General features: G+C 32.6%; 2 protein-coding genes across 5 annotated transcripts in view; one reads left to right on the top strand and one right to left on the bottom strand.

Annotated features, from left to right (window-relative positions):
* LOC129804834 (uncharacterized) overlaps positions 1 to 15,760 on the top strand; it is a 61,903-nt gene extending 46,143 nt beyond the window's left edge. The window contains exons 1-7 of one of the 2 annotated variants that reach the window (XM_055852472.1): positions 41 to 97; positions 4,570 to 4,647; positions 4,794 to 4,921; positions 8,630 to 8,779; positions 8,851 to 9,322; positions 13,671 to 13,768; positions 13,844 to 15,760. In XM_055852472.1, coding sequence (XP_055708447.1) covers positions 64 to 97; positions 4,570 to 4,647; positions 4,794 to 4,921; positions 8,630 to 8,779; positions 8,851 to 9,322; positions 13,671 to 13,768; positions 13,844 to 14,020 — 1,137 coding nt within the window. In that variant the 5' untranslated portion in view covers positions 41 to 63 and the 3' untranslated portion in view covers positions 14,021 to 15,760. Of the gene's footprint in view, positions 1 to 40; positions 98 to 4,569; positions 4,648 to 4,793; positions 4,922 to 8,629; positions 8,780 to 8,850; positions 9,323 to 13,670; positions 13,769 to 13,843 lie in introns of those variants that run through there. The other variant, XM_055852474.1, reaches the window with a different exon arrangement.
* Positions 15,639 to 16,009, bottom strand: part of LOC129804830 (putative inorganic phosphate cotransporter) — a 40,744-nt gene continuing 40,373 nt past the window's right edge. For all 3 annotated transcript variants that reach the window (XM_055852466.1, XM_055852464.1, XM_055852465.1), the window contains one exon: positions 15,639 to 15,985. In XM_055852466.1, coding sequence (XP_055708441.1) covers positions 15,809 to 15,985 — 177 coding nt within the window. In that variant the 3' untranslated portion in view covers positions 15,639 to 15,808. The remainder of the gene's footprint in view (positions 15,986 to 16,009) is intronic.

Here is a 16,009-nt window from a genome sequence, read left to right as displayed (position 1 = left end):
ATCCAAAAGTCCAAATAAAAATATCACTCAATCCTGCCATATGCCCTCCCTCCAAAAAAAGCAATGCTCGTTAGACACGTGATAAAAAAAAGTGCGGGTTAGTAACATCTCTGGACTTTTCTTGCATGTGTTACTTTTGGTATTTGACAGCAATTGTTGAGTTTTGCACCCCAGTGAGCTTTCCATGTGATTGAATATTCCTCCCTCCGAAAAAAAATTGTATATAACGAATCTTTCCAACAAAATGCACAAGCACGACTTTTTGCTTCGCTGCGATTGCCTCTCTGCACAGCATTCCACTAACTCCAAAAGGAACAAATCAGAGAACTATAGTCAAACAAATAGCATCAATTTCTCTGTTACAATTGAATACATTTCAAAATTTGCCAGGAAATATCAATATGTGCCTTTTGAAGTTTATATTTCCATTCGCATTTTTAAATTCTCTTTCAAACTAATAATCCTTTGATGTTAATTACCAAATCCGTGATTTTCCGACTATATTTTTTATTCCTATTTCATACGTAATTACTTCGATATATATTAATTTTCTCTATAAATTTGATTAGGACTAAAAATTTTTTGTATTCAGTTGATATATTCATTTAATTAACCGATTTTGCAAAAGGGTAATAAAAATTCAATATGATAAATCGAAAGCTCAGAATAAATCTGGAGCAATTCAAATATTTTAAAATTAGTTTTTTTCATTTTTTTTGGTACTTCTTGGCATCTGCTTGGCACGAATGGCGAAAAGGATCGACTTTGACATATTGATTTATTTTTTCAAAGGTTGATGGACTGAAATAATTTTTTTGAAAATAATTTGGCATTGACAGATGGGTTCGATTTTTTAATAATGATCCTTACGACTTATAAAAGATGAACTAATCAGAGCGATTTTTTGAAAGAAATTTTTTTTATAAAGATTGATAGATTGGTATGATTTTTCAAAAGTCGACAAATCGACACAAATGTTGAAAAAGATCGACATAGGTCGATAGTTTTACGTAGTTCTTATGGCACCAGATCCGCATGAATTTTGGTTTTGGTTTGGATTATCAATTATCGATAGATCGAACCGCCATTTTTTTTTTAATTAACTGTACAATTTCTGCAGAGAATTGATATCTACCGATCTGTTCGATTTTTTTAGACATTTATTAATCAACTTGATTTTTCAAAGATTGTCTAATCGATTCGATTTTCCTAATATCGACAGTTTTTCATAATTTTTAGAAATGTCAATGGACCGGTACGATTTTTATAAAGATCGGTAGAGTAGTATGATTTTCTTTAGTTTTAGGAATTGGCACGGATTGAGAAAAGAATCGACATCGACGGTTCGACTTAATTTTCCAAATATCGATACGTTAACAAAAGTTTTGGCAAAAACCTCGGCATAATTTTTCTTGAAGTCGATATCGACAAGTCTGTTTGGTTTCTTAATGATCGGTAAATCGGTTCGGTTATTTTAAGATCCACAGATCAATTTGATATTTCATACATTGAAAAATCTTTATGGTTTTTTTTCGAAGGATCGATTGCAACAGCTATAGTTTTTTTTTAACCCTCGATCAGGTAAAACCGCCTCAAGACGATCACCACAAACATTTCATTTACTGCGATTACAAAGTTTTTATTCATTAAAAATTGCTTTTGTCTAGTTATAATCTTACTGATATTTCTTCTGAAAGTAAATGTAAATTTAAATGCAGTAAAGTGTGTTTTCGATGCGTTTTTTGACACGTGGTAACTGTTAGAGGGTTAATTTGACTGATTGGTTCGGTTCTTGCGAAGTTTCAATATTAATCGATCCGTTCGACTTTTTTTTTAAAAATTGACAGATCGACTCGATCTTTCAAAGATTGACAGATTAATTTGATTTTTCAAAGGATAGATTGACAGAAATTATATAAAAACAGCTCCACTTTTCTTGAAGTCAATATCGACAAAACTGTCAGTCTATGATCGATAGATCGGGCTGTTTTTTCAGATCCACTGATCAATGTGATCGTTCATGGATTAGTAAATCTTCACGTGGCTTACAAAGAATCGATATTTACCTGTCTGTTGATTTTTTTAGAACCGATTTTTGAAAAGTCTCGACATTTATCAATAGATACGGTTTTCTCAAAAATTAAAAGTTTGATTCGATTTTTGAAATATCGACAGATTGATTTCATTTTTCAAAGATGGGTAGATTGACAGATGTCATGTAGAAAATTCTCAGTTTTCTTACATAATCGACATCTATTAATTAGTTTATCAATTATCAATAGATCGAATCGTTATTTTTGAGATCCACAGATTAGTGTGATCTTTCAAATACAGTAGAGTCTCTCAAGTTTGAATCTCTCAAATTCGAACGATGCGACGTTTGGATTCAAAATGTCAATTGTGGAGTTATGTTAAAAAATTCGTATTCTGGATTAATAAAAATCATATTTATGTGCTTCTTCCTGATTAATTACATACATTATGTAATTAAAATGAAAAATTTTAAAATTTTAAAATTAGTATAAAATGAAAAGGAAGTATGTTTACGACCAAGACTTGTCAGAAAGCACGGGAATTTGGCTTAAGTACAATTTAATCTCACATAAATTTCGTTAGTTTTGAAAAAATCGTTCGAATTTGAGAGGTGAGAAATGTTCGAATTTAGGAGACTCTAATTCTACTGTATTGATGAATTTTCATGTTTTTTGCAAAGGATTAATATCTATCGATTTATCGTTGACTACACGGTTCGATTTTTCTAATGTTTCGATATTTATCGATACGAGTACGTTCGAATTTTTCAAAAATTAAAAGATCAATTTAATTTTTCAAAAATCGATAGATTTTCATGATTGACAGATTAGCTCGATTTGTCAAAGACTGAGAGATTTCAAATTTTTAAAGATTGACATAGATGAGTTGGATTTTTCAAAGATTTTAGATTATAGCTCAAGTCAGGGAACACTGAGGGAGGAGTGCGACCAACCATTGGAAAGGTTTCGACCTCAGCTACAACATACTAAAATTTAAGGAAAAAGTATCGTCTAGCTTTTGAAATATTCGAAATTGAAATTTCGAAAATTGATTTTTCGATTAGTCGGACCTTCGATTACATCGGATGAAATTGGGGTGTCATAAGTGTTGTGGCACTCCATGAGAGCTTTCCAAAACACCAATACAAATCGTCATTGTTTTTCAACAATGATAGGTCAGCAAAATTTACCAAAGAACAACGACATGTTTTTTTTAAGTTGACATATCCACCCGGCTCGATTTTTCAAATATCTACCAAATCTTAACGATTTTTAACGATTTTTGTGGAGAATTGTTTCATTGTTACTTGAGTAATCCTTGAGTAAACACAGTTATTGCAGCAATTAGTTCTTTCACAGCAAAATTAGGGAATCAAATAACCTTGTTAAACATTATAACCCTATTAAGAAAAAGTTGTAAAATTATTTGCAATTTAAATTTGTGATACCCTAGCATCTCACTCCTAATTGTGAAGTGTTTTTTCTTTATCCTAACGTTAAATTTAAAGACTATCACAAAAACTATATTATCTCAACAGCAAAGAAAAAAATGTAACAAATTTATGTTTCTATTGCGAAGTCAATAAATATTTGTTTTACAAGTTTACCTTAAGCTTTAGATTTACCTTCGAGATTCAATAAATCTTGTGTTTGTGCGTGTTAGACACTCAGAAGCACCTTTTAGCGCATTACTAACTATACTAATTGGATTACAAATCCGATTAAGTGATTTCTTGGGCTTTTTTTCGTTGAACTGATGTAGCAGAATTTCAATCAATAATCTGATTTGTTCCTTGCTGAGTCACTAATGGTTGAGTTAGCTTTTGAAACCTCGCATCTGTGTGCCTTTTTTCCTGGAAAATCTCGCAAGGACATCGTGGATTAGTTAGACTAAATCAAGGGTAAAGTCGTATGATAGGATGCCTTCCGAGAACATGACACAGAAATCATTAATTCATCATGCTATCTCGATTGTGAGGATGTTGAGGGAGTATAGATAGTCGAAGAAAGCTTTTTAAAATATTTCTGCGCTATATTAGTGTTTTTTTCTGTTCTGGAATAGTTTAGAGGAAAGTATATTTTAAAAATCCAAGTTATTTTAGTATTTTCTTTGGTCTTTCTTTTTAGTTTTGTGGTAAAAAAGCTTGGAGTCCCCAAAAATGCCTCCTCAAACATTCTCCTTGTATTTCTTCCATCAACTTTTCCTTTGAGTGTTCTTTCTCTTTTAAAACTTTCGGTTAAACTTCGTCTATTGTAGAAAAGAACTCGTTAAATTCAATATAGATATTTTTTTGATGGAATAATGTTGAATATAGAAAAGGAACAGATGAAAAAATAGAAAATTTCCTATTAGTCTTCTGAGATATTTCCTATATTTTACAAAAAGGAGAAAGTTGCCTTATTCCACGCTTTTCCCGCCGTATCTTTGAATTTGTTCTACTTTCTATTCTCTCGTTTTGTTTTCGGTGAAATGAGAGATGATATGGCCATAGGAAAAATGTGGTGAAATGTTGCGCATTTTCAATTTCAATTGCAGACATGAACAGCACTGGCAATGGCAATCTACTGGAAATTCCCCTGTTCAGGACTGAGGAAGGACGATATTTGGCTACAAGTAAATTGACGTTGGATTCTCTATTATTTTTATACATTTTCCATTTCATTTTATATTCAGTTTGTGTACAAAATATTCGAGATTTAATTTACTAAAATGTTTCCCTCTTTCTACTTTTTTTTTGTTGCTACTGGGACATCAATCAGCCCTTGGTGATCCATTGATTAAGGGTCTCACCGAGGTGGCAAATCAACGTCCGGAAAATCCAATTTCATTTCTCGCAAACTACCTCCACAATTTCGTCAATAAAGCCAATGCAGATGAAAATCAAATGGTAATTAAAACACATAATTTTCAGCATTCATTTTATTCACTTTCTATCTCTTCATGCATCACAAATGCCATGATTTAGCTGAGTTTTTTTGCAATTGGTCATTCATTAATTTTGCATCAATCACAAATGACACAATAAATCTCGCCACATGGAACAATTTTTTATATAAAATATCAATCCATTTGGTCAAATGGATTAACATCAAAGTGTATTACATTTTTTCTAAATGCACTGCAATTTTTAAGTTAAATGAAAAATTTATTTTTATATTGCTAAAAAAAGTTGATGGGATTTCATGAAAGTTCCCATTTCACCGTTAAATTATTTTGCTTTAACTTGTTTCCAAGCCGATTGAAAGTTACAAAATTGAGGTAGATATAAAACAGGATTCATTTAAAAATAAATTATTTTACTCTGCGGAAAGCCAAAAAGAGAGATTTTACGAGAATTTTCCTGTTTTGTTGCTCGAATTCTTAAAACCTGTAGAAATATATTTAAAAAAAAACTATAAAAAAAATAATAAGGTAGAGAGAAGTAAAGCTACTTTGAGCTGGGCTACATTGAAATACTATTTTTTCGTATATTTCTAGGAAACAAGGTTTTAACGTAAGCTCTTCAAAAAAATTTTAAAAAAATAAATAAGTAAGATAATTTTAAAGCACAGCAGCATCCTTTAGAAATATTCGAAAAAGTCGTATAACAATCTATCCCCACAACACAAAGTAGCCTCGCCTCCCCCTAAGGGAAAATCGAATGCAGTGCATGGATAATTCCAACACTTAGGGTAAAGGCTCATAATTTTGTCCCGTCTGCTTATAAGCATCGATGTTCCAAGTTTGAAGTGCGATATTTTCAATACTAATTGACTTTTTTTGCTACTCTCTTTTTTAGAAACTCTTTTTTAGAAACTTGGCAAGCTGTTTATTGTCTTTGTTTTTACTAAAATTAGTCTTAATACGTTCAAAAATTAATTGATATGTAGAGGTGAATTTGACTCGAATTTTGGACAACTTGGTTATTAATTTGGACAACTTGTCTGTAAATTTGGACAGCTGATTCGCCTCAACAGGATGCCCATTGTTCTTCATTTCATGAAAAAATCTTACCAAGTCCTCTTCCTGTTCATGTAAGGGAAACGTAGAATGTCACAAGAAGCCCAGAAATTAGCTATATCATTCATTAAAGTGAGTTGACTTCGGTACTCCAATTACGTGCGGATTCACTCATTCCCTGGCCTTTCCGTGAGCCTTTTAAGGCTTTTCTCACTACATCTCTTTCGTAAAGATGATGCTCCTTTGTTTCTCCAGGCATTTGTCCAACCTAGTCATCACAAAAGCTAAAACTTCACGAAATTTCGTGAGAAAAACACCTATCCATAATAAGGAGTATCACTTCACTGGTGAATGTCTTAGAAAATTTCCCATTTTTTCACACGAAAAATCTAATTCACAAGGCAAATCTCACTTCAGGTCAAATGTACAAATCATCACAAACGTGAATCAAAACAATATTCAATGAATATTCAATAATACCACTCAAAAAAAAATGAAGAAACATTGTTAGTACTTCACCACAGCTAAATAAGATTGAAGTAAACACGAAGTTCTGTCATATTTCTCGTAAGCAACTGCTCACACTGAATTTTCAACAAAGCAATTTCAACTCAAATCATATTCAAAATTTAACGTATTTTGTGTTAAAGTCTTGCAAAAGGAACAAATATTTAGATGGAATTCATTATTCATCAAATATTGGACTAAAAATCCATAATTTTAATCAATTTATTTTTAGTGTCCAATTTTATCCTCAAAGTGTCCAAAATAAGAAACTGGACAAAATTATGAGCCTTTCCCCTAAGTCAATTTAGAAATTCTGACTTTGGTATTATGGTTATAACTATTTTGTTATGGAATTTTCGAGCTTTCTGAAGATTTGAAAGATTCCGGTGATCACTAGTTAGATTTCGTTTCTCTTTAAGTCTCATCGTCCATATTTTCGACCTCTTATACGTCTTATACCTATTTGGGTCGTGGACCTAGGGCAACCAGGTTGACAGCCCACGCCTATCAGGAAAATGTTACGGTCCATTTCAAAGTGCTCTAAGCTGCTGAATTTTGTTCAGCCACTATGTCCTCTAGGTCTGCACAGAGATCGGAGTATCAGAGGACCCTCCATAATAGCTTGCATAACTTTTCTGGGAAATTCACCTCAAGACTACAATACCATTTAAAACTTGCCCAAATCTTGAAGATTATATTTTAATTAGATTTATTGGGATGATTAACAGATTTTACCCTATAAGACTTAAGCTTTTAGTTTTTTTAAAGCTTTTCTTTAGTATTAATTTTTTCTACTAATACTCAAAAATAAGTCAGTAAATTTATATTGGGATAATAGTAATAAAACAGTCATAACATCTTGTAGATGAAATACGTTCTTTTTCAATATCAGAAAAATTCCTGTTGACCTAAAGCGGATTTTAATACGGGATACTTTCATCATCTTTGACATATTTTCAGATTAAAAAAATATATATTTAAAAAGTTTCTCAATGGTTAGGGTAAGTGTGCCAAATTCCGGCCAGCTTGCAATTCCGGCCACCTTTTTTGTTCCTCGAATTTCCATGAACTTTTAGATTTTACGTGCTCTAGAGATTATACAATGTAAAAGAATAACAAAAAATGTAGCTTCGACAAACGAGATGACGTAAAAAAGGCATTGAAAGAATTCTCTAAGGACAAAGAACTATGAGAATGAAGGTGGCCGAAATAGGGCACCAAAGCTATGTTTACATTTTTATTCATTTTAAAATGTTTTACGAATGATTTTAAAGTAAATAAAGACGATAAACTGTCTACGAGATTCTAAGCAACACTCCTTAAGTAGAAGGAATGAAAAAATCAATTTATATAAAATATATTACATTTCAAATATGAGACTTTGGCGCTTGCATGCAACTATGCCGAAATTTGGCACACTTCTCTATACGCAATGTTATCTCAAAACTGAATGACGAATTAAGACTCAACAGTGAAATATTTCCAGCAAAAATCTCTGGGATTTTAATATTAAATTTGAATGTTTGATTTAAATCCTTGTGATGGTCAGTTTGTGGTTTCCATAAAACTTTTCCCAATGAAAAGGGTTTCATCAAAATCGTCCGACTGAGAGTTAAGATTTTATTATTAATGTTCTGTTCATTTTGATATCAGTTTATCTCTTTTTAAGCTTACAGATATTTTAATAATGGTAGGATTTTATTACATATCTACTCAATCACCTCGACTATGTGTATATAGTGTAAATAGTACAGTAATCTTAAGATCGATGGTAAGGGACATTTTCTCCACAATTCTGATATGAAGGGAAAATAAAGGTTTTATAATATTTCTATCTACCAAACTTTAAAATGTATTCGTGACAACCTTTAAAATCCTAGATTTTTTTTATAAGAGAATGAATTAGATTTTAAAGAGAGATTTAAAATTTTAAAGCTTAAAGATTTTATCTCAAAAGTTGAAAGATAGGTCATTAGAAATATAAAGTAGTTCAATTTCTGTAGTTAAATATTTATTTTGAGCATTTCATTAAAATTTCATTAACTACAAGCTAAAATTCCATTGATGTCGTACAATATGGAATCAGATGGAGCATTAAATTCAATTTTGCGAGTAATTTTGAGTAAATTGTCTTCCTGTTGTATATTAGAACTCTCTTCAGCCTCTGGTAAAAACTGACCCAAGGGAGGGAGCAAGTCAAGTGCCTGGACGAAGTGTAATTGATATCACAGCCCCTGAAGCTGCTCCATCCACCCCTTCGCCTGAAGCAGGAGACGATACTAATGCTGTATTTGACCGGGTAAATATTTACCTTTTTCTCTGCATCTATTTTCATCTCAATCTTCTCAATTCGATGCTTAATCCCTACAGGATGAACATGGGCAAAGCATGTTGCACTTTGCCTGTGCTCGATCCCATGGAAGGAATGCTCTGTTCCATCTCATTGAGGAATCGGGTGTCGTCATCACTTACCGGGATGAACTGTATCGAACAGCTCGCGATGTAGCTCTTCAGGCTAGTCAAGTGGCCAATGCCAAAGAACTGGATCGCTATGTAATTGCTCTTGCGGCTCGTGGTGACATTGATACTTTCCAAGCGATGCTCCTAGATGGATATGACCATATCCTCGATCTTAAAGACAGCGATGGCAACAGCATTATCAATGTGGCCCAGGCACGTGGACATCATGAACTGGCCAAGTTCCTGGACACTATTATTGACTTTGAGGAACGTCGCGAGAAGCTCCATAACATCATTCGCGATGATGATTTGGATAAATTGAAGGAATTCCTTGAATCCTCTTCAGATGCCATTCGTCTCATGAAAGCACGCAATTACTATGGTGAGTTTTCTAGAATTTATGTTGTGTATTTTTGTGGCAGGATCTCAGGAGATGTGTTTAACTATGATATTTACCTTCCATTCTCATGCAACTGTAACTATCATGAAAAAGTACACTGAATTTATTGTTACTCTGGCCAGAAAAGTAAATTCTCACTGAAATTCGGGAATGAAGTTAGTTCAGAGTGAATTCAATAAAATTCAAGTTAGTTTTTTTTTGTTTTTCTGCAAGTTTTTCTGTTAATTTAGTTTCCTAGTATTTTTTTTAAAAATTAATCTTTTTAAAACTGAAATTGTACTTTTCGATTCACCTTTTCATTTTTTACTTTCTAAAACTCCAAAGAGGGTACAATATAAGAATACCATGAGAGTCCCATGTAAACACCTTATTTTTATATTTCATAAAGGTACAAATTACAAGGTAAGCGTTTAACCTAGAAAATTTTTTTAAAAAAAAAGTATTTTATATTTTTTTTAAATATATTTAAATATCTTAAACAGCTTTTAAGGAGCAAAGTCTTAACTAGAATAACGGGAGACAAAAAGAAATAGTCACAACCATCACAACGTAAAACGGGCTGCAAATTTAATGGCCTAGACACACATACGACTTACGCCGAGAGATGGCTTAACGTAATTGTAATAAAAAAAATGATTTCTCGGCTTAAGCCAAGAGACGTATTAGTTGGAAACTGATGGAAATGTAATCTGATCATTATTTTAATTATAATTACGTTAAGCCATATCTCGGCTTAAATCGAAAGTGTGTCTAAAGCGAAAAGGCTTAGTCGTATGGTTTATCTTTTCTAAAATCTCACCAGTCAAGATTTTTCGGAAAACTTTGACTTAAGATTGGATTATCCAAGGCAAATAATCCATTAGATCCTGAAACACTAATAAAATTTGTTTGCTATTTAGGATTTTAAGATCTTTGCGAACTAGGATAAATCTCTACTTTGAAGATCGTTAAAGTCAGAAACGCTTCTTCACTAATGAAACAATTTGAACTATATTTCACATAATCTACTTATTTTTAAAAACTTGCTTATAATTTCCTTTTTAACTACTTCTTAACAATCTTATTTTGGGGTAATTTTGCGAATTTAAACGATTTGCGAAAAAATATCATGCCCTTAACCGTTACTAAAATACTACAGGGAAAATGGTTCCAAGTAAATTACTTAGGGTTTCCTTTCGAAATGCTCCTCATTAGTCGACTATAAGATAATTACCAAGATCCTAATTTTCGTCATCTTTCCTCTTCTCTTTTAAAACGTTATTACATCTCCATTTTCTGATATTGAAAGACAATCTATAAAATGATTGCAACGATTTTTTATATTTTCGAATATAAAAACATAGTTTCAGTTTCTAACCCTATTCAACTTCACATTTCACCTAGCTGAGGTCTGAACAAGTACTAGATCTCTTAGTAAAAATTTCAAAATTTGTAAAAAGACAAAAATAATAAGCGATTGAAGCTTTGGAAAGACAAAAAGACTAATTCAGGTATATAAGGGAAGAGTACTACGGATCGGAATGATAAGAGACGTGCTCCATATTTAGTTGAATATATGAGTTCCAAAACACTATTTGGTAATTTTTTACATGCCAATTGATATATTAATGACCCATTGATACCAGTGATAGGAATGTATTTTAATCATTATTTTAATTATAATTATTACTTTAATCCGCCCCTCGACTTAAGCCGAGAGGCGGTCCTTAAAAAGCTTCGTTCTCGTAAGTTGTAACGCTTTGAAATTTTTTTCATTGTTTTTTTTTTTCTTTTCCATTTTTTATGTCAATATGTTAGTCAATAAGCATATTTGTCCGGGTTTATAAATCAACTAAAATTGCCTAACTATTGAATTCAATTAAACCTAAATATCGGTCTGAAATCGGTCCATAACCGCAAGACTATTCATACAGTTCAAAATTTGAAGAATAGATTTATCTTACTATCTAACGTACGGCCTATTCGACACATGTCATCCCAGTTGATGACCGTATCCCTTTAATCCTAATCTTTTATTACTTTGTCACGCCCAATCCCTATAATTCTTTGGCTTCTGAAATGTGGTCAGTCTTAAGTGAGTGAGCATCAGTCTCCGTGGATGGTACACTCTTATGAAGTACAATTAGTGGCATCTGCAGTTCTGCAATTTCTCTATATAAGTTTATGATTTATTTAGATGAGTCCCATCAGTAGGGTTATTCTGTAACAATATGGCATTTAGTGGAATTCTGTAACAGTATGATAATGTCATATGAAAGATTTAAATTTTTTTATGTGATAAATTCGGAAAAATTAATTGAAAATCAGATTCATAATAATGAAAGTTACACAGAGCTCACTCACTCAGAAAAATAATTGAGTAAAACTTACTCGAATCGATGTTGAATTGACTCTTTTACGTTGTGATTTTCGATTAACTATATTTTAGAGTTGATTTTACTTCTATTTAGTTGTAATATTCTGAAGAGTTGTTTTAACTTATTTTTCCTAAAATTTACATGACAAAAGAGAGTAAATAGCTCTTTTTAATACTGAAAATAACTCGTTTTAAGAGTTAAAATAACTCGTTCCAAGAGTTAAAAAAATATTTTTTGGAGTTAAAATAACTCTTTCAAATCCTAAAATGGATATATTTTGCAATTTTATTTTCTTTTTATTTTATCATTTTCTTTATTAATATTTTCTTGATCTCAAGTTCCCTATATTCCGAGCGAAATATCACGTATGATGCACGCACTGTCTTCATGAAACACTGTTAGGCATATTTCTAGTTGATGTTCCATAATGAACTTTGTCACACGAAAATCTTCTTGACTGAAGTATATTCTTAAAACGAAAACACTTAAGCATATACTTCAGTCGAGATGAAATTTTACATCGAAAAAGAGTAATAATTACATCGATATCCGACGAATTAATTCAACTCGCACGAAGAGTTGTTTCAACTCTTATTTACTAAATTTTACAACGAAAAGGAATAGCAATTACATCGATATTCGTAGAGTTAATTTAACTCTATCATAGAGTTGCTTTAACTTTTTAGGTTTTTTCCTAATGCTGCAATGGCAATTTGATGCTCAGTGGGCTTTAACGTTATTCTGCTTCCGAAATAACTACGAAAATTTCTCATATGAGAAATTCATGATTTTTATGTGGTAAATTCAGGTAAATTATGGCCTCTACACATTGGGAGCAATTTCTGTCAAAAATTGCTTTTTTGAAAGAAATTCCCTGCAGCGTTGTAGGGGGAAACGTCAAATTTCTGTCAAAAACGCAATTTTTGACGAAAATTGCTCCCAATGGTTAGACGCCTTTATGCTAAAATACGACTCATAACAATTACTGAGAGCTTTACACAGTTTCTTGCAACAGTTGTTTGATAATATTCAAGGCTCTAATGATGTCCTGCTCTCGAATCTACCTCTAATATTATATATGTCATATGACATTCTCATGTTGTTACATAGTTCCCTACAGGGCTTACACACAATCTTCAATATAGATAATTAATTTGCTCTGGAATTGGTCACCAAGAAGTTGGTCTACAAAGCTAACACGACGGTGGTCGCTAAAATTTGCGAATGATTCACATTATAATCTCTTCTGTGTTGGTCATTTTTGTAAGCATAAATTTTAATATTTATTGCAATCTATTCCAATCTATTTTTATGAGTGACTGAGGTTCATTTTTACCCACTTCATTCAGAACTTTTTGATGTAAACCACTTTTCAACCTGTTGGAATTCAAACTGTAATATGGGAAATGAAAATTTAAGTATTAATAAAGGGATAATAAGAGAAATTCTATAAGTAAGCTTGAGATGAAAATGTATTGCTGGTTTACAGCCAGTTTAATTTGTCAGGGATACCAAGACCTTTCCAATTATACCAATTTCTTCCAAATCGATTGAGATATACGTTCTCTAGAACCATTAAAGCATTTGATTTTGATATTTTTTATCACTTTTGAAAATTGTAAATATACTTTATTTAACGTTCTGCTGTAGTTAAATATTGTCGCTTTAATAATTCCTCCATCATTTGTTATTTCATCAATTAGATCGAACAATGGAAATACCTTAATTTCTAACACGTGTATGTATGTTTAGGACATTGCCAATCAACCAATATGTATGCGAAAACGCACAAACAATGACCACATTAAGGGTTAAATACATTCAACTCTCCGGTTAATTGGTAAAGTTCCATAGCAGCGTGATTACGTCAGTTAAAATTGAATTGCATTATTTGCGGAATGCACGGGAAAATTGCCGTTGAAATATTTATTTACCTACCCACTATACCATGTTCATTTAATATCCTTTTGCAGGTCGAACAGCTTTGCACATTGCTGTGCTGAAGGAGAAGGAGGATATTGTGGAGTACATCGTGACAAATTTCCGAGCAACAATCAAACTTGGAGACAATGTAAGCGACCAATTTGGTGGAAATTGTTTAGGAGGGTGGATTTAATGTGAACGGAAAATGATATTTTCATTGCAGCTGGAGAGGACAGCGCTTCACTATGCCATGGGTGTGTCCGCTGTGGAGGCAATCAGTCGTATCATGATCAAGAATGGCGCCAGACGAGTTGCAAAGGATCTAAAGGGGAGACAGCCGAGTTACTATTTCATGAACAAGTCCGATATTCTTCGACTGCAGGAAGAGGAGCACCACTAAACAACCAATTTCGTTGCACTCTGCAAAAGCTCACGGGAATCTTTCACAATACCGTAAATTTGACATGAAAAAGTAAACTGTGCGTGCTTTACAGGGAAGGGTTGTTTAACTTTCTGAGCAAGCTGCTGCTATGTATAATTTTAGGCTACGCCCCTTTCTGAGTTACGACGAACGTCAAATTGGTGTATCTAATTACAATGGTATTGATTCTAGGTATATTGTTGCACTTTATGGATAACGCATTCCATTAAATAAAATAACGGCTAAAGTTTAAAGAAACTTTCCTCTGAAAAATAAGCCACGCCCTCGATTTTCTTGAATTGAGAATCTTACAAAATTCAAGTCCAAGGAGAAACGGTTTCAAGATGAAAGCTCTGGGCAAGAATATATTTTGAGTATTTTCCGACGAATGATTTCAATAATAGAAAACCGGTGAGCGTCGGAAGGTGGGGTAGCTTAGAAAAGATAATTTTTCCCAAAGCTTCCGGTTCGGACTCCGGTTTCACACGGTCAATAGAGCCTAACTTACTACTACTTCAGAAACACGATACCTCGTTCTGACAAAATTGAAGGAGAAGCGCTGTAAGATTTTGATTGCTTCGAATTAAAACAAAAATGTTCTTGTAATAGGTTTAGTTTTGCAAACGATAATTTACTTCCGGGAAATGAAGCGGCAAAACATCGAAAACCATGACATTATAGAAACCACGCCCACTTGTGTGAATAATTTTCACTCAAAGAATTTATATTTTTGCTTATTTCTTGAAAGATTATTAAAATTCAGGCATGAAAAGGAAATAAATGCCTCAGAAAAACTTTAAGAATTTCTGTATCAGTGATGATATGTAGCCTCTATAACCACGCCTACTTTTGTGCATTACCCTTACCAATAGTCCTCGATTTTTTACTAAATTTACCTTTAGATTGTTGAAATGGGAGCAAAATGTAAAGAGTAAAAGATGGAAATCAGTGATGCTACGACCAAATTAATAGTCCCGCCCACTTGTGTGCATAGTTTCCGCTCGAAGCTTTGTGTTACCCTATTTCTCGTGAGATTCTTGAAATAACATGCTACGCCCCTCTGTAAACACTCTTGTTTGTTGTAATATCGTCATTCACTTCTATATGATAAAACAAGAGTATAAAAAATTAACCACGCCTCCTCTAAAGACCCGCTAACATTAACTAAAATAAAACTCATTTTGTTGTTTTATTAAAAATATCGTAAGATTGTTGTAAATTGATACTGATAAAAAAACAAGTCATCCTTGAAACACTTTCTATCTTTCTTCACTAAAATCTTTTTAGGGGGCGTGGCCTATTTATACAGTGTTTAAATTGAAAATTGTGAGGAACATGATGATTTAAATTTAAAACTAATTAGCTTTAGTGGATCATATGTCCTGAAGGGGTGTGGCCTAAAATTTTTCTCAAGCGGAGCTTACTCTGAAACTCAAATAACTACATACTTGTAAAATACGGGAATTAAAAAAAAACTACGGTATTGTAAAAGACAGTCACATTCACAATAAAAAAAAATTAGATGTCGATGCAAACACAAACCCCTTGTTATGTTGCCCTTCCCCCCATAAAAAAAAACAAAAGAAAAGGCAATAGGTAAAAGTCAGCAGAATGTCTTTCTTATTTAACACATCAGAAACTTATTAGAGTTGTTTGTAGTTTACAAATTAGGACTTATATAGTTACACTAGGCAAAAGCAGGATATTTGACAAGAAAAACATAATAATAATTTAAATATGTAAAAGAAATTAAATTGTAAATGCAAATCACTTTTGGCATCTTCCCTCTTCAATTTCCTTCTCTTTGGTAGTCATTGAGTGTTTTGGCTCTGGTTCATTCCACTTTTGAATTTCCGTACGTCCAAAAATTACAAAGAGCGTATTACCCACGAGATAGATTGCGGCTGAGATGAAAAACACCAATCTCCACTGATAGGGATCAGTCTGCAAAAAAAAGGCAATTTGCTG

This window comes from Phlebotomus papatasi, chromosome 2 (assembly GCF_024763615.1).
Source record: "Phlebotomus papatasi isolate M1 chromosome 2, Ppap_2.1, whole genome shotgun sequence".
Lineage (NCBI taxonomy): Eukaryota > Metazoa > Arthropoda > Insecta > Diptera > Psychodidae > Phlebotomus > Phlebotomus papatasi.
This window is presented reverse-complemented; position numbering and strand designations above follow the sequence as displayed.